Below are 24,042 nucleotides of genomic sequence, written 5' to 3'. Positions count from 1 at the left end.
GAAGGAAGAACCAAAAACAACGACCAGGAGAGGCAACAGCAAGCGACAGTCAGCTTGCATTGTGCCATAAAAAGGGAGGGAGACTTTTGTTCATCCAACAAGAAAAACAATAGTTTAGTACTATACAAGTATATAGTATATACTATAGATGTAATTTTTTACTTGCGTCTTTGTTTTTGTTTACGTTTGAAAAAGAAAAGCAAGATCTGTGTGAATGTAAATGCCTGTGTGTTGTTTGGGTGTGTGAATGTGTTTGTGTTGTGCGTATATTTCTTTGGGCTTCCCTGCAACAACTGCTGATGCTGCTTCTTTCTCTTGCTGTTGCTTTTGCTTGCCTCGTTGCAGGCTTTTGTGTTTGTTGAGCACTAAAAGTCTTTGTTGCAAGTGAATGCGCTACATTTGAGACGCCGTTGCAGTCGCAGCCGAAGCCGCAGCCTCAGTAGCTGCCACAGTCGCCGTCAACGTAGCCTCATTGCATTTCACATTTTCCTAGCTTGACTCAAAACAATTCAACAACATGCTGCTCTAGCTTTATTTTGTTATTATTGTTGTTGTTGTTGTTGTTGCTGTTGCTGCTGTTTCCGCCATTGTTGTAAGAGAAATGCAAGGAAGCCACAAAACTTGTTTTGCACGCGTTCGCGAAGGCGCACAAAAAAATCAGCAGCAGAAGCAGCATCCGAGCGAAAATGGTAAAAAAAAAGAAAGAAAAAGAAAACTGTAGAAGGCAGAGGTGGATAAGTGGGGCGATGGGACTTAGAAGAGTAAGGTGCGACAGTGGGCATATGAATTTGCTGCCAACGATAACAACAGCAACAACTACTACTGAGAATGACTTTGAACGCAAAAAACCAAGAGCTAAATCAGTCAACAAGCAGTAGTGTTTGTACACTTGAAAAAATAACGATTAAATACCAAGAAATATTTGGAGGCTGGCTAGATTGGATTGAATTAACATTTCAAACGTTAATTCGAATTTTATAGAGAAATATTGACCAGCCCCAAAGCAAAAAAGAACATTTTTTGCCTTAGTTAGGCATCTGGACATATTTAGGATCTAAATAGATCGGAGCCAAGCCAACCGGCATGCCTGCATAAATACCTAACGTCGGAAATCATTCATCAACAAACATTAAAATTAAAATTGGATTTAATTTACATTTCAAACGTTAATTTGAATTTTAGAGAGGATGTATGTTGAACAGCCCCAAAGCCAAAATGAAATTTTGTTGTCTAATGTAAAGAATCTGGATATCTGTATTATCTATATAGATCGCAACTAGCATGCCTGCATAAATACCTAACGTCATCAAAATTAAAATTCGAAAAAATATTCAAATTGGTAGAGAGAATTTCGGATAGCATTCTTGGCCAGTTTTTTCTTCAAGTGTAGGCATGTGAGTGTTGACAGCTAAAAGCGCCAAAGTGACTGAGTGCGTGTGGAGCATCAACGACCGCGTGGTATGTGCAACATCAAAAGTAATAGCAACAAAAACAACAACAACAGAAACGCGCGCCAAAGAGCAGCTAAAAAGATTTGCATTTTTTCCACGGCTGCGGCATTTTTGTTCGCTTCTGTTTTTGTTTTTGGCTTAGATGCCATCGTTTTCAGCTTATGCAAAGTGCATGTTGGCCATAGCTGTTGCTTTAGGTATGCGCTTGTCTATCTACACATACCTTTACTATGTACATATACTATATACATATGTATGTATATGTTTGCATATAAGTATGTGTATGAATATAATATGAACGCGCAGCTGACAAAAAAATAAAGTCAAACGCGATGGCCGCCATGAAAAGGCAAATCAATTATAAAATGGCCGAGACCACACGCAACCAACTACCCGCACAGACATTGGACCGAGTGGCTGCCTTAATGTTAAAGTGGCTAGCTATGTGTGTGTGTGTGTGTGTGCCTTCCCGCTTTCCTGTTTGTCACTCAACGTACATGCAACATGAACGACAGCTGATGCTGTTGCCATAATTGGCGCCAGCTTGTCTGCTACATATTACAAGCATTATAATACGAGTAATGCCATGAAAATCGGAAAGTCAATAAATGCAGTAACAATGCTGTATTTATTATTTATTTATTTATAGTTTGTTTGTTTTTTAGGCAATATTTTAACGCATTTTGTGACATTGGGAAATGGCTCAAGAGATCCTTGGAACTCAAGAACTCTGACTGTATAGGAACTTGGCTAGAAACTGATGATTGCAGACTGAAAGCAAGAATAATTCAGTTCCCAATAGTCTAGGTGTAAGGTGTAGTCCTCAGAATTATTGGCACGATACTCAAATAAAAGGTTTTAAATTAAGTTTGGTTGAAGGTTTAAGTGGAAGGACAGTTTATTTTTATTATTGATTGAACATTATTTTTTAAAAATATACTCGTACATTAAATGAAAACAGTTGGTTGGCGTCCACTGGCTACCTGGGAGGTGTAAGGATAGCAAGGGCGGGCATTCAGCTGGCAATCGACTGGTGTTTAAATGATTTGCTTTTTTCAAAATACAGTTTTCTGGTCGGTCTGTTAAGAGCTTTTGCATAATTAAATGGCATCACTAATAGTATTTATGTTGTGATGTTGAATTCATTTAGCTCAGTTTAAATAAGCGTATAGTTCGTCAAATATTGATTTTAAATATATCCTTTTTTTAATCATTGGTTAGTCAGTTGAATGCGCATTGTGTGTGAAATATTGATTTTGTTTTTGTTTAATTACATTTAATTTTTTATGATTGTTCAGTTGAATACGCATTGTGTTAACAATGTATGTATTTCATTCATTCAGTCTCAATGGGTATTTATTTATGTTGTTATTTGTTTATTAATTATGTTGCATTGAAATTTAATAGGCCGCATTTCCAAAGCAAGTGGCAATGTGCAATGGGCAATCGATCGGTGGATGCGATGGGCTGGGATGGGATGGGTTGAGCTGGGCTGGCACGTTTGTAGTTAATTGAAACCATTTTGTAAATCCTACGGCCAAAGCGAGCAACAACCGAAATCAGCCACGCGCAAACACACACACACACACACACACACACATGGCAGGAAGTAACAGGAGTACCTCAAATGCCCGTCGCCATCAACATATAGCCGTGCACATAAAATGTCTTGAGGCCTGGGCTGACTGTCTGTCTGCCCAACGAATTGGCGAAAGCATAACTGGCGGAGGCCGCAACCAGGAATGCTTATTGTACGCAGTTGCCAGTCACCACAACCAGTAGCTGCAGCAGCAGCAGCAGTAGCAGTGGCAGCAACATCAGCAGTTAGTAGCCGGCACAGCAGGCAGACTGGCAACCATTCTCGTAACATTTTTGGGCCAACAAACAATATGAAACTGATACTTGACAATGTCCAAGCTGAGCGGCAGTTACGAGAACGCCACTCCGTACCAAACTGAAAAGGTTGCAGGCGAAAAGCATATGTCGGCGGAGATAACGACTCGTCGAGGTGGCGCACAGTGGGCATAATTACTTATTCCAGTCGAAACAAATAATAATTGATAATTAATAATAATTGATAATTAATAATAATTGATAATTAATAATAATTGACTTCACCAATGGACAGGTTCGCAGATAAGATTAATTTTATTTTTGATATTTTGAGTTAATTAAACCAAATACATACTACTTAGCCTCTATATGTTTAATAATTTGGTTGAGCTGCCTAAATTAGAGTTGCAGAGGCGGATTAAATGTTGTTAAAAGAAATATTTTTTCATTTATATAACAACCCTCTAATACCATTCCATCTGATCGCATTTGACATAAGAAGCAGGGACTGTAATCATTATAAGTATTACTAAAAATAATGATTATTTTTTAATTCACTTAATTCGCTCACAATTTAATGATTAATTTTCAGTTTTGCTTTTAAAATGAACCAATAATCATTATTGATGAGTGAAACAATAAAACTTATAAAATAATGATTATGCTTTGAGTTTTATTTTTTTTCATCAAAAATAAAACTCAAGCTGTAATTTTGAAACTTCCTATTAAGTCCTAACATCGCTTCTGTTCGTTGAGTACTGCTTCCATCGCTTACTTTATTTAGACTGTTCAGAGTTTTAAGACATCCTGTGAACAACCGAAGTAAGAAAGCATCTCTTCCGCACAAAACTATGTTAAATACTGAAAAAATAACCGATATGGGAACGATAAATAAATAAATAAATAAGTTGAACGATCTGTATCTTGAAATTTACGTTTGAATGCCAGGTCGAAACCATTTGTCTATCAATTGATCTTTTATAGAATTTACGATTTCCTATCTTTCTGCCTGAATCCTTTATTTGTACTGATTGGATTTAATAAATACAGCGATGGTCTTCACAATCCTAAGTATTCTTTAAAATTCTTAACTTAAAATTAACTACTGTGCGGCGATGATGGCAAGGAACATTACCTGTGCGCTCAGTAACGACTGACTGAATGCTCTGCACGGCTCGTAACTACTCAACGATGTCTGGACACGCCCTTAAGTGTTGCGCGACAGACCTGTCATATACAAACGCACACACACCCACATACACACACCCACACACACACGCTCTGCAAAACGGCTCAAAGGCTTAACGTTGTTTCCAGCGCCGCGCCATCGCCTTCATGGTCATGTGTAGGCGTCTGTAGGTGTGGGACTTGACTCGCAAAAAACTTAAGAAGCAGGAAGCCCCATAAAAGTTATTGTTTTTCTACTTCATTATCTTTGGCAAACAAAAGCAGAGGCGAAGAGTAGAGTATTCAAAAAAAAAAAAGTGAAAAAGAAAGTGTTTTCGTTTATGGTTTCGTTTTACAGGACGCTTGGCTTCACTGCGACACATACTATGTACATAAGTAGTACGGGAGTTCACCCATATACGATTATGAACCATGTACATATGTATGTATATGAGTATACAGGTGTAGCCACCAACCACGGTAGCTGTCAGTTATTTTGAAGGACAAGTATAGTATAAAGCTCAACACTACTTCTGCCTTCTGCATATCTGCTAGGACTGACGAGTGTACTTACCCAGTGCACAACATTCTAAAATTTTCGTGCGTCCTTCGTTAACAATAGGGCCTGCTGATGAGGGATGTGTTATAAAACGTGGAGCTTGTAGTTGTTGCTGCTGTTGTCGTTGCTGTTGCTGCTGCTGTTGTTGTTGTTGGGGCGGTAGATGATGCTGTTGTAGCTGCGGAACAGCGTCTGTAATGAGAATAAAAAATTAAATTGATGATTAGCCAAATATCCATATGTGTATGTGTATGCTCAAAAAGCAGATAAAGGATCGTATGGATACAAATATAAAATGAAGCAAGTAAAAAAAAAAAAATTAACCTTGACCCGGGGTGGTTCAGTTAAGCATTCTGAACATATTAATAACTTGTTGGATTTATCTAAGTAGGCTTTGAACATTTTATTCAAAGCTATCAATTTAATTTCGTATTTATTACATGTATAGTTTGGACCCTGCCGGGAAAGCATCGCAATATTTTCCCTTTTTTTTAAATAAATTAATTTCGTATTTTGAATTATTCCTTTCTTTGGCAATACAAATGCTGGATGTTCGATTATTTATCACAAATTAATTATTAATAATGAGATTTGACATCGAGGGACTATTGCTTCCCCATGCACCTCCAGAGATGGCGCATATTTTTATTTATTGTCGCCACAATTTTGAGATTAAATTTTATGTACCCCATGCACCCTAAGGACATGCACCCTTGTTATTGCGACAAGATATTGTACCCAAAGTGTAAGAGCTGCACAACCCAGACTGCAGACTCCAAAAAGAATATATATTTTTGATCAGTATGACAAGACATCTGCCCGTCCATTTGAACGTATGAACGCAAGGATGTCAGAAAGCTAGAAAAACCAGAACCACTATCCAGATTCTCCAAAGTCCGAAAAAGGTTGCTTAAAAGCTGCTCTTAAGTCAAAACTGATTTATAAGTACCCTCTATAGCTAGAATTATAAAGACAATCTCGTCAAAAATGATGCTTGCTTCCAAAATAGTTATAAGTCTATGATGAATTTAAAGTACAATTATTCAAACAATTGCATTATCTGTTGTACATTTAATTGATATCTGATATGACTTATTGGCTGAATTTGTGTCAAATTTCATAAAACAATGGCTTTACATTTTGCGTGCAATTTTCCGCATTACCGAAAATGCTCACTTCTTTCATGTGTTAAAAGCATTTAGTACGAGCATACATAGTAAGGAGAAGGAGTCCATCCAGTTCTATAATAAATGAAAAATCGAATGAAACGAAATGTATATGTCGGCAATGACAACTACGTATAGTATTACATTTATTTATCAATAAAAATGCTCACATCTTTCATGTGTTAAAAGCATTTAGTACGGACATAGAAAGGAAAAAGATTCTATCCATTTAACCGACATTTAAATTTGCTGAACGTATTTTTTCATAATAAGAGTATCTAATGCACTAATTCTATAATAAATGAAAAATGGAAAGAATCGAAATGTATATGTCTGCAATGTAAACTAGCATATGTACTCGTATGTAGAGTTTGGTATTTATTTTGTTTGTTTTATTTGATATCTCGTTAAAGCAAAAACATGACAGCCAAATTTACAACAAGAACATCAATTACAAGGACAAGAACGTATTGTTGCAATTGCAAATTTGTGCATGATAAATTCATGTGGCAACAATAACAATTATAGCACCAGCAATAATATAAGCAACAACTACTGATATGTACAACAAATTGTTGCTAGTTGTCGCTGTTTCATTTCAATGAACGAACATTCTACATGAAAATATTGTAGTACATATATATATATTTATACTATAGTGTGTATGTTGATATGTGTGTGTTTCGCTGACCCGATTCTAGGATTATAAATTCATTTTCAACGCAAACACGCTCAAATATTTTCCACGTTTTTGGTTGAATAGTAGTGTGGTTGGGCGGGGGAGGGCATTGGGTTGGTGGGGAGAACTCTATATATTTTGGTGCATGGCATTTTTTTTTTTTTTTCCGTAACATGCAATATTGTGGCCAAGTGTTCAAATTGGGCGGCTTTTTAAAGAAAACTACGATGTAAATAAATAAATACTTGTAGTATTTGTATTGATATACAAATTCGGCTAGTCGGTTTTAAAAATAACTGCGAAACGTAACGTAATGCAACGTTTTGGACTTGTTTGTAATTGTTTAAAGATTTATAGAAAGCACCCATATCATACATTAAAGAAGCCAAATGGAAAGGAGAAAATTTCAAAATCTGGAGTTGTCTCACATACCACGCATATAAATGGCTACCCCATTCATATGCGAAAGTAATGAAAACTAACGTTCTATAAATTCTCACATGTAATCAATTTAGTATTTCTACTCTCTAAAATTAATTTCAAACTCAGTTCTTAAGGACAAACATGTACTAATAAGTTCTGCCCTTTTATATGTTCTATATCATTCCAATAAAAAACAAGATTAGAAAGAAGAAAGTTTGAAAGAAATCCGTATCAAAAGGGTAGGACGCATGGCTTTGTGCGGTTTCCATAGCTACGCCAAAATTTGTAATCGAAAGTTTCGAAAACAAACGTTCCTCATGTGAAATCAATTTATTTTCCCTACCCCTATATGGGAGTTGCTTTAAAATTGTAAACAACTAAATCACAAAGTGAATGAATGATTTTTTAATGCCCAAAATTATTCAATGAAGAAGTTAAATTTTGTGAAAGTTTCGAGTTTCTGCATCCGAAATGTTAAGAATGTTAAAAAAGGCTTTCGATAAACAGACTATTCATATATATTATTTGACATATTATATTTGAGGACGGTCGAAAAAGCGTTTTAGATGAACCACATCCAAGACGACGAAGAACATGAACTGATGAAAAACACGTCTAGCAAATTAAATTAAATGCTCAATGGATCAGTCAACACCAGTCAACACTAATTTAGTTCCGTGACTCGATTGTGGAGATTCGAACCGAAACGCAGACAGCACTGAGGGCCATATTAGAAACGTTGTTTTTTTCACTGCTTCGAAGATAGGAAGTGCGGGTAATATTTATTTACAGGAATACCTATAACCAGCGATACACACGCAATTACTACAAATACTCGTATGTATGTATGCAAAATAATTAAAAAAAATAAATAAACATGTATGCGAAAATGCATTCACAGTTTGGCCAAAAAGCTTAATTGCTAACATGCATGACTGAGTTTTGTGGGCAAGGTCGCAGAATCGCGATTTGTGCAATCAATTAATGCCACAACTAACAACAATATATGGTGTGGGGCAGGGGCTGAAATCTGCTATCAAGTCGGTCTTTGTCCGTGTTCTGTTGTCATGGCCACATCGTTGTGCGTGTGTGTGTGTGTGTGTGTGTGTATGGTGCGTGGTAACTAAGCATGAAATCGCGCCCTGGGCAGGGGAGACATTCGGGCAACAATAACAATTGCAGCAACAACCAAGCAACGAAGCAGTCAACTTCGCTCGACTAGCGTCAAGCAAAGCAAGCGTTAAATTGTTAAGAGGGGTTAGCAGGGGCAGGACAGGACAAGGCAAGAGTGGTTAAGTGGAGCGTGCGATGTGATCGTGAGCGAAAGGGTTTGAACTGGTAACTCTTAATATGTTATATTTAAGAACATTTCCGATGCTACCAATATGGGAGAGAAGGGTTGAAAGCATGGGCGATTACTTTGACCAATCGATATGAATTCGAAAGCTCGATTTACAAAGACATGTACATCGTTGGTAAATTGTTTGTTCATTTTTAAAGGTATATTTCACTTAAGATGGAATTACAATCCAAACTACTTCTTTATATATGGTTAGGAATTTGATTTGTTCCCACGTTTACTGCATAGCTGTGAATTGTTTATTTCATGAGTTTATTAAAGAAGTGGATTTGCAGTTACATGATATAGGAGGGTTTAAATCTTCTAATCGGTTTTAGAAACTAGACAGAATATCTCGGCTTATTACCGAACTAACTCATGACCTAGGGAGCCAGGACCTTTGCTTTATGCCGCTTGAAAATTATTCACTACGATAATTAATAATGTCATAACACATACTTCTAACTGTCCTTTTGTTTTATAACATTGACAAATTGTTCTCATTATAAATCGAACTTTGTAGTCTGAAGTCTGTTAAACTTTTATGAGAATAATTATGTTTTTAAAATACACCACTACTGTGTAGAGGAAGAGTTGAACATTATACATAGCTAGATTTGAAATATTTATAAACATTTTATTAATATTTTAAATAGGCACACACATTTAATTTCTGTACAAATATCAATTAGCAGAGGAATTGAAAATGTTTGCAATTTTTTGTGAACAAGCTAAGTGCGACCGTGAGCGTGATTTTGCCATCTTTAGGATAGCGGTGCTGTTTTGTTTCTGTGTTTGCTGCCCACGAGTTTTAAAACACGCGTAGTTATTATTCTTGTATATGTACATACTTGATGACAAGAAAGCATCTGAAATCAGGAAACACCAATTGCGACAGTATTAGTGGCAGTAACATCAGAAGCGGCAGTAGCCTCGTGTGGTGGTCTTGCGGTTTACGCATGCGTAGCGGTCTGCTGCATCCTCAATGGCTTCACAGCAACAACAACTCAACTGTCATTCGATAACGTAAATTATGACTGGCCAAGTCAAGGCACATATATGTATGTATATTCGTACATACATACATAGTACTGTATATGTACGAGCTCCTATAATTTCTACTTTCAGGCTTAATTAGAAAGGTTTTGCATGCCAATGTTGTTGTTGTTGTTGGCTAAAGGAAAACTGTGCTATCTATGCATTGAAGCTTTGAGCGGATACACACACATACACGCTTACACACGCACACATAAATCGTACGCCAAACAAAATGCATAAAATGCTCACAAGACGTTTATTACCAGAAAATGACATGGGCGGAGGGAGGGAGTGCGGTGCAAGCCGGCCGTATCGGTCCTGCCAGTGCATGTGGTTTGCTAAGGCTGTTTGTTTAAGACACACATTCACACACACACACACACACACACATATATATATACACACACATTAACAAGAATGCCAAAACGAAGCGAAACATGTGGCATGCTCACATTGGTCAACAAGCTGCATGAATGCCGGGCAGAAGAACAAAAGTCGAAACAGGAGCAAGCACAGCAGATACGGACATGGACTAGTTTGACTAGAGATGTGCGAGATATTACAGTTATTTTGCCATTAATGCTTAGAACTAATAATTCTTAGCATTCTTATTAACAGCGAAAAAACAAAATGGTGGCAAAAACATCGGGTACTTATATGTACAAGTATTATTATGTAGTTAGTTTGCACTTGTTGGTTAATTTGTTTAATACCGCCGTAAAATTATTGAACTTTTATTAAGCTCTTCAATAAATTTGCAATTAAAAGATTTTAATCAAAGAGATTAACAGAGCTAGCTTACCATTAAATACATCTGAAATGAGTCAATGTAGAACCGCAGCTTGGCTCGCATATGAAACTGCTTAAAGTTATTTGAACACAAGTTTTTATACCCTGTACCCAAAGGGTAAAAGGGTTTACTAGTTGGGTTGCCAAACCCTTCTCTTCTATGAAATAAAAAACGTAAAATAACTAACAACTTTTGGTTTGTTGAAAATATACCAAAAATATTCGAAGGCTGATTAACAAAAAGCAACAAAAGCAAGAAGTTGTCATCTTATTCTAAAGTTTTAAATTTTTCATATTGATTTAAGCAATAAAAATGTTATTGATTTAGTATTTAGCATCTTTACAATCTCACAAAAAGAGAACGTTCTTTTCCATTACAACAGAGATCTTTGGCTTCTTAGTGGGTTTGAAAGAGTTCAAATGTTTTAGATGTACTATAGAATGAAATATGTAGAATTATCTTTCCTTTAAGTTATTGTTTTTAGAAATCTGAAGAAAAAAAACATGCCATATCGCAAAGATATGAAAATCCAGAGTCCGACTATTGTTCATCTCTATGGCTCCGATATGGCCATAGACGTGACGCAGAGTTCGTTGCAGGCTTAGTCACTTGCTTACGAGCACAGTTTAATGTTAATGATAAAGCACTTACACGCAGACACATGTGTGAACGTGCATGTGCATGTGTCTGCGCGTCTATGTCGTCTGCATTGAAATGTGATACTTTTTAGTTGGTCACACACACACACACACACTCACACACACATGGACGCAGTGGGCGGGCTATAGCTGTGTCAGCCAGGCAACGATGCCGACGAGTGCCCTAAGCAGTTAGTCACAGACAGTGGCGCTTAGTAGTTGTCTTTGCTGCTGTTGTTGTTGTTGTTGTCGTCATCGCATGCATGCAATTTGGCCGTAAGAAAGTCGACGACGTCACTTACCGCACGCACACGCATATGCTTGCATTTTACAGTTTAATAAGCAGAAATGACACAAGTGCGTTTGCGTGTAGGTGTGGATGGCTGTACTTGTATATAACTATATATTCCTCGTCATTCTAACGCATACCTGACAAACACCTCCCTTGATATTTTATTCCGCAACAATTTATGCAGTAAATTACATTATTTAAGTTGGCGGTATTAGTGGAGAATTAAGCAATTTATGGGCTTAGCAAATCTATGTATATACCTTATTATTACATTTTTAATATGACTATATATTTTAGACTATGATTTGTACGTTGTTAAATGTCTCTGTAATTTGATTGTGAAGAGGCAAACCGATCTAGACGTTTCCTTTCGTAGGTTCCTCTGTCTGCCTGGATGAACGATAACCTTTTAAAATCGGCTGGGCCCCCATTGCCCAAGATAATACGAGTTTACGGGTATTTTATTCTTATATTTATTAACCCCTCCCTACCCCGCTACAGAATCAACACTGTTCGCAATTTCTTAGCTCCATAAACTAAACTCTGCACACGCAATACTTTATATACCTATGTATGTAAATTACATTATTTAAGTTGGCGGTATTAGTGGAGAATTAAGCAATTTATGGGCTTAGCAAATCTATGTATATACCTTATTATTACATTTTTAATATGACTATATATTTTAGACTATGATTTGTACGTTATTAAATGTCTCTGTAATTTGATTGTGATCTAGACATGTCCGTTCGTTCGTTCCTCTGTCTGTCTGGATGAACCTTTTAAAATCTACTGGGTCTGAATAACACGAGTTTACGGGTATTTTATTTTCATATTTATTTACCCCTCCCTACCCCGCTACAGAATTAACACTGTCCGCAATTTCTTAGCTACATAAATTAAATTTTGCACACGCAATACTTTACATACATACATATGTAATTATCAAATCGATCAATTCTGAGAAAAGCGTAACCATTTCACTCAAAAAACTTAGTTTTATGTAAACTAAAAAAAAGCTATTGGATGGAAAAATATATGCAAGTAGGGTCTTAAAGTAGTAGCAGGATTAGCTAACTGAACGAAGGCCAATATGATTTTCGAGAGGTGCTTCAAAAAAATGCATAATTAATGTCTGTTGTGGGTGTTATTTTGTTGTTATTTAAGTACAATATGTGCGAGAAATGTTTCTTCTTACTCGTAGTAACAATCCCAATTAAATGCTCTAATTTCCTTTTAATTAATGCTATACACTGTGCTGATGCACGCTACATACTCATAGATGTATGACTGTGTAGATAGGTGGATACGAGTACGAGTATAATTCAAATTACCACCCAACGCTACCCAGAGCTCCGCACAACTCTCTAGCTTTTTTAGCCGTCAATCATTCTGACTATACGCCACAAAAGTGCACCGCATTCTTTAGCCTGCTACCGATATACACACACTCTTCCACTCTAATCTCATGCCGGCACTCTGTTGTGCGCCACTCTTCGTCTGCTCCATTGGGTGCGAGTCTCTCAACTAATTTTCGTGTTGTCTGCACGCAGCGCACGGCACATCAATCAAATTTCAACACTTTTATACCTCGGCACATTCTTTCGGACCGTTTTTCGTTTCATTTTCATACGAGTTTTTTCCAATGCTTTAAGATTCTTTTATTCTATTATTTGCCCCAGTGTTTGTCTGTCCGTCTGTCTGTCCATCTGTCCAATTGTTGATCTGTCAGTTGACGTTGATTTTTCGGTCGTCCAAGCTCTCCAAATAGACAATGCACAATTTGATTAGCATTGCCATGTGATGGATGTAGTACATACATACATACATACGTATGTGAAAAAAGGGAATCCAGTTGGGTAAATTGTAGAAATGTATTTTGATGCATCTAGTTACTAAAGTGGCCCCCTTCCCTCCCCTTCTCTCTCTATCTCGCAACTATTGGTGCTTCTTCTTGCATTAAACGACGCCCCTATCGACCCATCAAGCCAGCGCGTTGTATGCTAATGAGCCACATTAAAGTCATTGTGAAAAGTCGTGGTTGATTTTCAGTCTCTCTAGCAAGCGCCATCACCCTTCCCGCCCTCTGGCCACAATCGGGGGGAACGACTAACACCAACATGTGGGCCGCCATGGTACGGTAATTATAGCTGGCCGAGTGGTCTTTTAAATTTATCGAACATAATATAATACACCACCGAAATACAAGACACACAAACACACAACAACGATGGCGACGACAACCACCAACCACGCCAACTTAACAACCACATGTGACGCTTTAAATTACATCACATGTGCGTGTGTGTGTGTGTGTGTTTTGTGTGCCACGAGCTGCGACTGAACGTGAAAAGTGCCATTGAAGAGTAGCAAGCAGCTAGCGCAATTGCAGTACTGCATGTCCGCTGTCCCTTCTCCAGTTCTACCTACCGCCGACGCACACCTCCTCCCTCCCTTGCCAACGACATCGATGCCGCACAGCTGACGCTGTCGCCATTGTCGTTTGTCACGACAGGCGTCGCCCGTCCGCCCGTCCGCCCGTCCGCCCGACCCAACAGCTATGCCAACTATCCTGCTGCTGCCTCCACGCACACTTATCTCTCAACTTCAACATTCCCGCCCAGCTCCAACCCCACCCGAAGCGGCACCATCTCCACCATCGCCACTCTTTTCGCTTTCGTTTACCCTTACCGCATGCTCTTATCCTATACCCACACACCGGGCACGTCTCATAAATTTTTGTTGTCGTTCATCGTCGTTTAATCCGCGCCTCGCGCGCCACGTGAGAAATTGCACTTTTCACTTTCACGCTCTCTCTCCACTTTTTCTTCGTTATTCCTGTGCTGCCGCGCACATCCACCTCCCCTCTTCTACCTCTACCTCTAGCTCTACCTCTGCCCCTGCCTCTGCTCAGCACAGTCTGCAACTAACTAGAGAAAGAAGCAACAACAAGGGCTCTACTCAACGTGCTGTGTGTTTTCCAAAGTCTATGTTAATGATTTTTGGGTTCTCCATTTTTAAGTGTGTAGCGAGTGTTGCAGCGGCTGGGCGGGGTTGTGGTCTGGTCACTAATCCGTTGGGACTTATGCGCTGACACGTCGTGGACTGCGCCGGCGCACGATTTTGCCATAAATAGGCGCATTATGGCTGGTTAATGGTTTTCCCCTGGGGTTACAGACTTTTAAATAAGCCCCCATTGCAAGAGTATAATTTTCTAATCACACAAGAGCCGCATATGAAAAGATGCATTAATTTAGGGAAATGGACAATGTCAAATATACTCATCATATACTATACATATATATATCATAATCAGCAATTGGATCTGCCACTGAAAGCCAACTTATTTTTCTTTTTTTTTTTTTTAGAAAATTCTCACCTATGTATATTCGAAACATTTTAAACAATTTCTTTGTGAATAATGTAATTTATAGCTATTAAACTATAGCTATTTAAACTCAATCTGATATCATTTTAAAGTCAACTCTCTGGCAACATTGATACAAAATAGGCCAAGAAGCAAGATTGCAAGATGAGCAAAGGCTGCTCGTAAACAACAACACCAAAAATTGCAAGCCATAAAAAAACCAACGATACTCGTATGTAAGAAAGAAAAAATTAAATAGGGCGCACATAGATGACTTTTCAATGTCCCAGTAGCTTTGCATGATAGCCACAAATTCCAATTTGAGGAAACCCCAAATCGAATTTGAAAGCGCATGCAAAGGACGGCAAGTCAAATGGTACAAATTTGGGGGGTAGGGGAAGAGGACGTCTGTTACTTAAATGAAAAAAGCGAAAAAAAAAGAAGAGAGGAACTGAAACCAAGAATCGACCAGGCACATGTAAATACTTAGTGACAAATAAGTCTGTAGACCCAGACCCAGGGCCAAGATGACGATGAAAAGTTCATAGACTAAACAAGTAGGCCGCCCATTGTAGTGGCAGGGACGCTGCAATAAAAACACTTAAGTTCAGCAACAAGAACCACAACAACAATAAGCAGCAGCAGTTCGTAAAAAACAAAAACAGAAAGCAAAACTATTAAAATGCCATTCGAAATTCTTGGCACATGTGACGATAGCGCAAGATGTACAGTGGTAAGAAAATGTTTCTGTTGGTAAAAAATCAACTATCAAGTTGTTTGTGTAATTCTCCCTTTTTTACAGCCTTTGAAGCAAATATTGCAATTAAATATTTGTTTAAGCAATACAACCAGCACGAATTCTATTTGTAGCATCTTATTCAATTATTAGTGAACTTTTATTACAAACACTTTCATCAAAACTATGGATAGCCAAGCTTAAGAAAGGTTACACCTTTTTCTATGAAAAAATTGTGTGTTTAGTTTAGAATATAAAGCTTATGCCAAATAATCATCAGATTATTATTATTTTACAAATACTTAGTAAAAGTTATTTAAAATTCTTTTCATTAAAACTATGAAAAACCAAGCTTAGAAAAGGTTAAACTTTTTCTATGAAAAACATTTGTATGCCAAGTTTAGAATATAAAATGTATGCCAAATAATCATCTGATTATTATTGTTTCATACATACTTAGTGAAAGTTACTTAAGATTCTTGTTTGCTCTAGAAATATAAAAGTCTGTCCTGAACATTTTAAGAAACCCATAAGAAAAGTATTTTCGAATTCGTATTCTATAATAATAAGCTGTCCGGATATACAAGAAATGAACAGCAAAACGTCTTTCAATATCAACAAATAATTATAATCGATTTAAAAAACAATCAAGAGAAATGTGCCGATTGTAAACATTCGTTTTCGTATTGGGAATATTTTGGTTGCTGAGCCACAGTGTCGGAATCCATGGCGATGTTGTTGAAGGGCACGGCACAAAGCCAAGGCGCAAGGCAAGTACGAGTGTGTTGCACTGTCTGTGCGAGTGTGTCGTCTGCCAAAATCTACTTACTTATAATGTAGACTGCAATAGCAAGAGCAAGAGGAGCAGCAATAATAAAAACAACAAGCATGGAGCTGCTGGCAGCAACATGCATATGACAAGGAGAAAAGTTCAAAAAACTTAAGTTCAACATTTATCGATTTTACTTTTAGTCGCCGCCGCCAGCCATCGTGCCATCGGCTATTTGAAGTCGGTCTTGGCGCACCATTCAGTTGCTGCTTCCATACAAATAATGCAGCCATATAATTGAAAAGTACGCGAGCCAAGTGAAGAGTACACCACCAACGTGTATAATTCTAATTCTAAGGCTGATGTTACTGTTGTGGCTGCAGCTACTCGCGGATGATGATGACAGAAATGTTGGTCGTTTAATCGGTCAACGACTGCGACTTACTTGTAAGTCCCTTGGGCCATTTCTTTTAGCTTAATATATGTACATTTATTCGGGCGACTTATGCATATTTAATTATTTAAAAGAAGAAGCTGTCCGACGACAACAAATATTAACAACAAGGGAAAACGAACAATAGCCACTAGCTGTTGGCCTTGGCCATGAAACGATTTTTACGCTCTTGCTCACATTTGTATGTGAGTTGACGCTGCCTATTCATATTTATGATATGTATTAGTTAGTTATTGTTATTAATGAACAAGAATCAAGCTAGTTAACCACATGTCCCTCCCTATACCTTTGACTCGGTGGCTTGTCAATACACGCAAAGACCGGAGGCTATTGCCCTTTTTTTGTTTGTTGTTCTTCGGATGGACTATAAATATCTTAACAAGCATGTACTCCCATGTATAGCATATATGTCGCATGTTAGTCTAGTTTGTGTACAATTTTCAAAACAAAGACGGGCTCATCCTCGCAGCAAGATCAGACGAAGTGCTAATTATTTAAAGAAGCTGTGAAATCATCGCGTTTGTGTTAGATTTCTTCTGTATTTCAATTCAATTACTTGTATGGAATATGTATAAGCCGTACTACAGACAGTACAGTTTAAACTGCACTTTTTTATATATAGAAACATCAGAGTCTGCTATATAACATGAATAATCTGAATGTGCTATATTTTATTGAAGGGAAGAGGAAAATCATACCCTTCTCTCATTTCTTAAATTATTCTATTCTTTGTCTATACTTGTTGTACTCTAAAAGTAAAAGTATGAAAACTACCGATTGGCGAATAAGTGGCAGAAAGTAGTAATAAGCCCATTTGGCAACTGTTTTACTTACAACAGTTGACAACTGATTAAATGGATCGCTTTATAAAACGTGACAGAATGAGCACTGATTTCAAACACTAGATGAACTTTGTTTGCTTTTGCTACTGTCCAAGATATTTCTATGCTCGTTTCGACATGATATTGTAAGTAAGCCAACGAATTATCTTAAGGCTAGCTACTTATATGGAGTTATCCACACCTAAACGTAATCTTAAACAGTTCATCTAAAAGCTAAGCAAGCCAAGCTTTCAGCATGGTTGCCCCTTTTAGGCGCGTTACGTATACGCACCCATTGCCAGGTGAGGACAAACATTATTCTCAAACCGGTTTGCTTTGCCCAACTTTACAGCGAACGTATATACAACATACATATATTCACATAAGTATATACATACGAGTACTTGTATATACAGATGAACACTCTTCTTTATACCCATTATTATCTACATCTTTAGTCAAATTCTCACAGCTGCTGTTGCTGTTGTTATTGTGTTGCTTATAGTCATGCAATTTTCTTGCTGTGCTTTTGTGGATGTCTCTTTGTTTATTTCTGTTTTTCTTATTTATTTTCTTTCTTTGTTTCTTCTTTTTTTTTTTGCACTAAAAAATTATTAGCAATAAAAAGACGAGCGCTAGCGCGGCTCTCACGCTTAGCGTGAATAACAACAGCAACAACAATTGCAATGCCATGGGCGACATTGCAACAACAACAACAACAACAAAAACAACAAGTGGAGTCGGCATCGTTTCATTTGCTGCCCTCAGCAACTTGTTCTCATTCTTCTTCTGGCTCGGGGCAAGCTGCTACCACCGTTCGCCCAAAGACAAACACATACATACGTATATGGAAGACAGTTGGGTAGGTAAGGTACACAGGTACTCAGGTACATAGGTAGGTAGGTAGGAAGATAAGTGGTGGCCACTGCCTCGGCCAGAGTCCGCCACAGACGCGAATACACTCCAAGCTCCACCGCTCGGCTCTTGTTCCCTGCTTACTACGCTTTTATGTTGTTTATTGCGCTTTTATTTTAATATAATTTCCAACAATTGTCATTGTCTGTTGTTGGCTGTTGTCTCCGCTGCTGGCCATGCCACTGCTGTTGTTGTTTCTGTTTCTGTTTTTGTTATTGTTGTTGCCTTCGCCTTCGCCTCTGCCACGTTTGTTTATTAACTTGGTTTTTTATGCCTCTGCAGAGGCTATTATAACTTTAGTGTCATGGTTGTAACGCATAGAAGGAGACGTTATAGATATGTTAACAATTTTAGATATGTGTCCCAATGTATAGCCAATTGTTGTTCTAGAATCTAGATAATACTTATTCGGCACAATGGCTTGTTGTTATTTCAGGGGATAAATGTTTGCCACAAAAATTAGTCATTTTTTGACTATGACCAAGAATAAGTGGAATGATCGGAGTCGAGCGGCACCGACTTTTAAATACCCTTTACCCATTCGATGTATAGGTACTGCTGGCAGAGCTTGCGCATTGAACACATCCAAAAGGCTGAAGATTCGTTCCATATGCTATTAGACCATGGAAATCATATCAAATATGGAAGGGAACTTTGAGTAAAACCAATTGATTCTACCAAAATTGTGCTTTGTTTTTCTTATTTTTATAACAAAATAGTTTTTATTGATGAAAAGCTAAGTAGTGTAGATCAGCGGTTTGAATTGAGACTTAATCACCCAATATGAAAAATTCGAGGGTATGTAATGTTTGATATACTCCAGATGGTTTTCCTTTAAATAAGCTTAAACTAATATGTACATACATATATACATATGCCATTACATATACACATTCATCATCTGTCCTTGCGCATTTCCTTTGTCGGCCATTTTCCCCCTTTTTCTGTTTTTCTTTTGCTTTTTGATTTGGGTTTTCTGTAGTTCATGTTTAGACAATTTCTCAGAATTATATGCTAAAAAACATAATTTGTTTTTGCTGCTTTTGTTGCTGTTATTTTTTTATACACGCACATTAAATGCTGCTCGCACTTTATTGCTTCTTTGATGTCTGAATGTTATGGTTAGTTAATTTCTTGTTCTTTTTACATTATGACTACTTCATTGGAATTTTGCATTGGCATGTGAATGAAAAGGAAAGGAATTAGAATTAGCAGTGTTGATCCACATACAATAATAATGGTTGTTGAAAAATTTAATTGATTCCTCAATACACTTATAATAAGTATAAGTAGTGGTATGTTAATAAGAAAACCATAAAGAAATAACAATTGGTAGTCATATGACATTTTAAAGACTCTTTAGCAAAGCTTCAATAAATTGAACCCTCAACAGGATTTCATCTGTCCGAACTGGATGCATGATACGCACCTGGTATCCTTGATCAACAGCTAGCCTATCTTGAGTGCTACTCGGTGTTTGGTGGCCGCCTGACATACTGACAAGACCCAGTTCCACCATAAAGCACGACTCTCGATTCGTATATACACATACGCTTGTACTTGTATATACATACATGGATACAATTATGCTGCATTCATTATAATATTAATTGTTGATTGCTTGTTGGCTGTTTTCATATCCTTCATTAAATTGGCCAATTTGGTTGTCAAGTCATCAAGAATTCATCTCTTTATGTTAAGACGCTTCTGCAGCTTCGTTTGATGCTTGTTTCTTCCTTCTTACCGGAAGTCTGCCCCAATGCCATGCCAACATAATTAGCACATTTCCGTGCTGTCTCCCTTTTGTGTGCCTTAACTGTCTGCTGCCTCTCGGCAGGCTCCTCTTTTTGTGCTGCTCTTCAAGTGCAGCTGCGTTTGTTGTCAACTCCCACATGCAGCAACCAAAGTTGCAACACTTCACACGCACTTTGGCTGCGCTTCCGCCAGTCGTTGTCTTGGAGGCCGACAACAACAACAGCAACAGCAGCAACAACAATAATAACAATAACAACCTGACATTGAAACAATGCCTTGCAGGCAGGCAGGCATGAAAGGCCTCACAAGGCGCTGCAAAACTTACACGCCTGTGATATTTTCTTATTATAATTAAGTTTTGTCGCCACTTCTGTTGTTCAAGCAAAACACACACACACCCACACATACACACAAACACACACATGCTTACACTTGTCTCGTAAAGAGGGAAAAGTTGCGACAATTGCTGCGGGTGTACACTGGGCAACAAAACAAGAACCTCAGCTGACAGCAATTTAAAGCTCGATTAACTGTCACACAATACTTGCCGCTTCATTGATCGAAGATGATTCTGAGTCTGAGTCTGGGACTAAGATCGGGGTTCAGATTACAAAACGGAATTAGTTCATCCATGACACGACTGACTGACACAGCCTGACATTTTAATTGCCGAGGCTGCTGCTGATGTCCGCCCATGCTAATTATGCTGCAGGGCTGTGGCTGTGGTGGAAAAGTCCAAGAACATAAATAAATTAAGTAAGTTCCACCCACAAGCGAAGAGGAAAGCGAAAGACTGTAAAATATTCTGCGCATTTAATTATGAGGTCAATGCTTCACGCCTAACATAAAAGGCTTCAAAGGACATTATGTGGGGTTTAGCAATTAGCAGTGACTCTCTTCTAACCGTTAAGAATTCTAGTGTATTATCGAGCTGATTACCAATTGCAGTCGAGACCTCAGTCTCGAAACGCTGTCCAAGAGCCTCTAAGCTCAGGAACAATGTGTGATGCATTCCTGATAAAAGGAGATTTCGTATAAAAAATATATTCCTTTAAGGCATTTTAATAATATTCTTTTAAGATAGTGCAGAGTATGGGTTAGCAGTTTTATTTTCCCAATAAGCTTGGAACATATAGTATGTCGATCGATGCTTATATAATAAGGGTCCAGATATTTGAAAAGAAAGAAACCTTCATCGAAGAGGAACTTCTTATTTGATTGTATATTTTTTCGTTGGCATCTTAATTGCTAAGGTGATTGAAAAATTAAATTTAATAATTTAAAGTAAGACTACATTTAAAATGCACTTTCTAGAGTACGTGGGAGCCGGGTCAATGGCCAATGGTCAACAGCCACCGGCAACTCAGCAACTTTGGCACGAAGTTACACTGAACATGGGAGGAAAAACCATGGCAAAGTGAAAAATGCAGCGTTGGAAAACCGCTAATTGAGCAAAGCAATTTATTCTGGTTTGGTTTTCCTTTTGCGCTCACTGGGCGCTACAAAAAAGTAAATAAAAAATAAAGAAAGAACTAAATATTAAGCAACCAATGTTGCGGTTCGGTGGGCGTTTAGTTTGCTGCGGCCGCCGGTCGGGTAGGGCTGGGTTCTTAGAGTTTGAGCAAAATAGTATAAGCAAATAGCTTTGCATAAATATTGATTTAGAAAATTAATATGAAATATGCAAGCAGCAGATATCTAATGTGGTTCGATCTTGAAGACACGCTCAATGAGCTGAGACATCATTTGGAAGGGAAAGTGCTAATGAATTCAATCTACGAGTTCTCCAGATCCTTTCAAGCGTCTAAAAATATGTTTATTCAACCATTTTCTATCTTCTCCACTTCAAATTGGATTGAATCGCTCAAGGTTTATAAACGACAATTTGTAATTAGAGTTTCCATTGTTTTGATATTCGCATTACATTCCACAGGAAATCCGTTGCATAAGTTTGTCATTCAGAGGAGCATAGTTTTAACAAGGAATTTACCTAAAGTTACTCTCTTGCAGTATTTGGAATCTGTACAAATATTTCAGTTCAAACTTTTAAAGTTAATTACCATCACTGCCATCCCAGAAAGTTCCCTCTTTATTGAACATATTTTCTCTGAAAAGTTTTACAGCCATTGCTGCATGCAAATCCAATCGCTGCACTACAGCTATATATAGATATTGCAACATGCTTGCGCAAACAGCACCACACATCAACTGCAGGCTAAACTGTAGCGCAGCAAATATAGCAGCAAGTTTGTATGTGAATGTGGCATGGCTATATTGCATATTGTTTCTAGCACCCTTCTACAACCTGATGGACCCACAGCCCCGGGCAGCCCCTCCGGAAAACGCTTGCGGCCACGCCACACAAAGCCACGCAACGCAACGCAAAGCAAAGCAAAGCAAAGCAATGTGAAGTGAAGCGAAGCGCAACAAACCAAAGAAAAGCAAATGCAACGCGCAGATTTATAAACAATTTTCAATTTTCATTATTAAACGCAACTATTTGACGAAAAGACGCTGAAACGAACGATCAAGAAGGAAAAATAAAATCCATGATGAAGAGCTATTAGAGCGGGCTGCTGCCTGTGGTCATTGCATCTGGCTTCTGTTTCTGGCGTGCTGGCACTAATACAGTAGAGTTCCCATAAAGGGTACGTAATGCGAGATTAAAATGTGGAATAAATTAGTTTTATAATTCGGATTCAAATGTGATTTTCATTCATTTATAGTTTTGAAAATTTGTTGAAACTGAAAAGTCGTCTGGCATTTCTATGATTTAATGGCAATGCCATCAACATAACTTCTTTTTGGGATGGGTTTCTAGAGTATCAGTAGAGTTCCCTTAAAGGGTACATAATGCTTATTCAACTATATTGAAATGTAGAGTAAATCAGCTTTAGAGTTCGAATTCAATTGTGATTTTCTTTCTTTAATGGTTTTGAAAATTTTACGAAACTGAAATGACTTCATTTTAAAACGAATATTATAATTTACTATAATGGCTGTGACATCAAGAGTACTTCTTTTTAGAATAGGTACCCCTATTAGTAGAGCTCCAATAAAGGGTACGTAAATTAGTTTAAAGTTCGGATTCAAATGTGATTTTCTTTCTTTAAAGGTTTCGAAAATTTGACGAAACTGAAAAGTCATCTGTCATTTCTATGATTTAATGGCAATGCCATCAACATAACTTCTTTTTGGGATGGGTTTCTAGAGTATCAGTAGAGTTCCCATAAAGGGTACGTAATGCGTGATTAAAATGAAGAATACATTAGTTTTAGAGTTCGAATTCAATTGCGATTTTATTTCTTGAATGGTTTCGAAAATTTTCGAAACTCAAAATTCATTTGGCATTTCAAAACGAATATTATGATTTAATATCTCTGCCATCAACAGAACTTCTTTTTGAAACCAACTGCGTAGAAGAGCGACTTCTACAACTTCTTATATTTAGATTAGGTATAATAAATTTTGCTTTTAATATTAATCAAATTTCTTTTAATTATTTTGAAGAAGAATTTTTTATTTATTTATTTATATAATGCTAGCTTAGGATTAAAATCTTAAAACTAACAGAAGAGAATTATGTTAGCAATGGCTACTAGGGCCTTCAGCTAACTTTGTATGTACATTCTACAGTGTTAAAGAAAAAAGTAGGAATACATACGTATGGGGATTGGGTTTAGATTTTGTGGTAAATGTTTGTGTCTTTTAAATATTTAAATATGAGTTTGGAGTTATGTATTGATGTGAAGAAGAATTTTACTTTCCAATAAGGTGTTTAATCTGTTGAGTGAATTCGCTTATTACAATTAACAATGTTTTATAACATTCCGTTTAATTTCAATTTTAC

General features: G+C 37.4%; 1 protein-coding gene across 1 annotated transcript in view; it reads right to left on the bottom strand.

Moving 5' to 3' along the window:
- LOC115626685 (protein sidekick) overlaps window positions 1-24,042 on the bottom strand; it is a 123,724-nt gene that overhangs the window by 46,699 nt on the left and 52,983 nt on the right. Inside the window, exon 3 of the mRNA XM_030522113.1 lies at window positions 5,026-5,202. Coding sequence (XP_030377973.1) covers window positions 5,026-5,202 — 177 coding nt within the window. The remainder of the gene's footprint in view (window positions 1-5,025; window positions 5,203-24,042) is intronic.

This window comes from Scaptodrosophila lebanonensis, unplaced genomic scaffold (assembly GCF_003285725.1).
Source record: "Scaptodrosophila lebanonensis strain 11010-0011.00,11010-0021.00 unplaced genomic scaffold, SlebRS2 tig00000089-arrow-pilon, whole genome shotgun sequence".
NCBI lineage: Eukaryota > Metazoa > Arthropoda > Insecta > Diptera > Drosophilidae > Scaptodrosophila > Scaptodrosophila lebanonensis.
The sequence above is the reverse complement of the archived record's forward strand: the minus strand, read 5'-3'. Positions and strand labels throughout refer to the sequence as shown.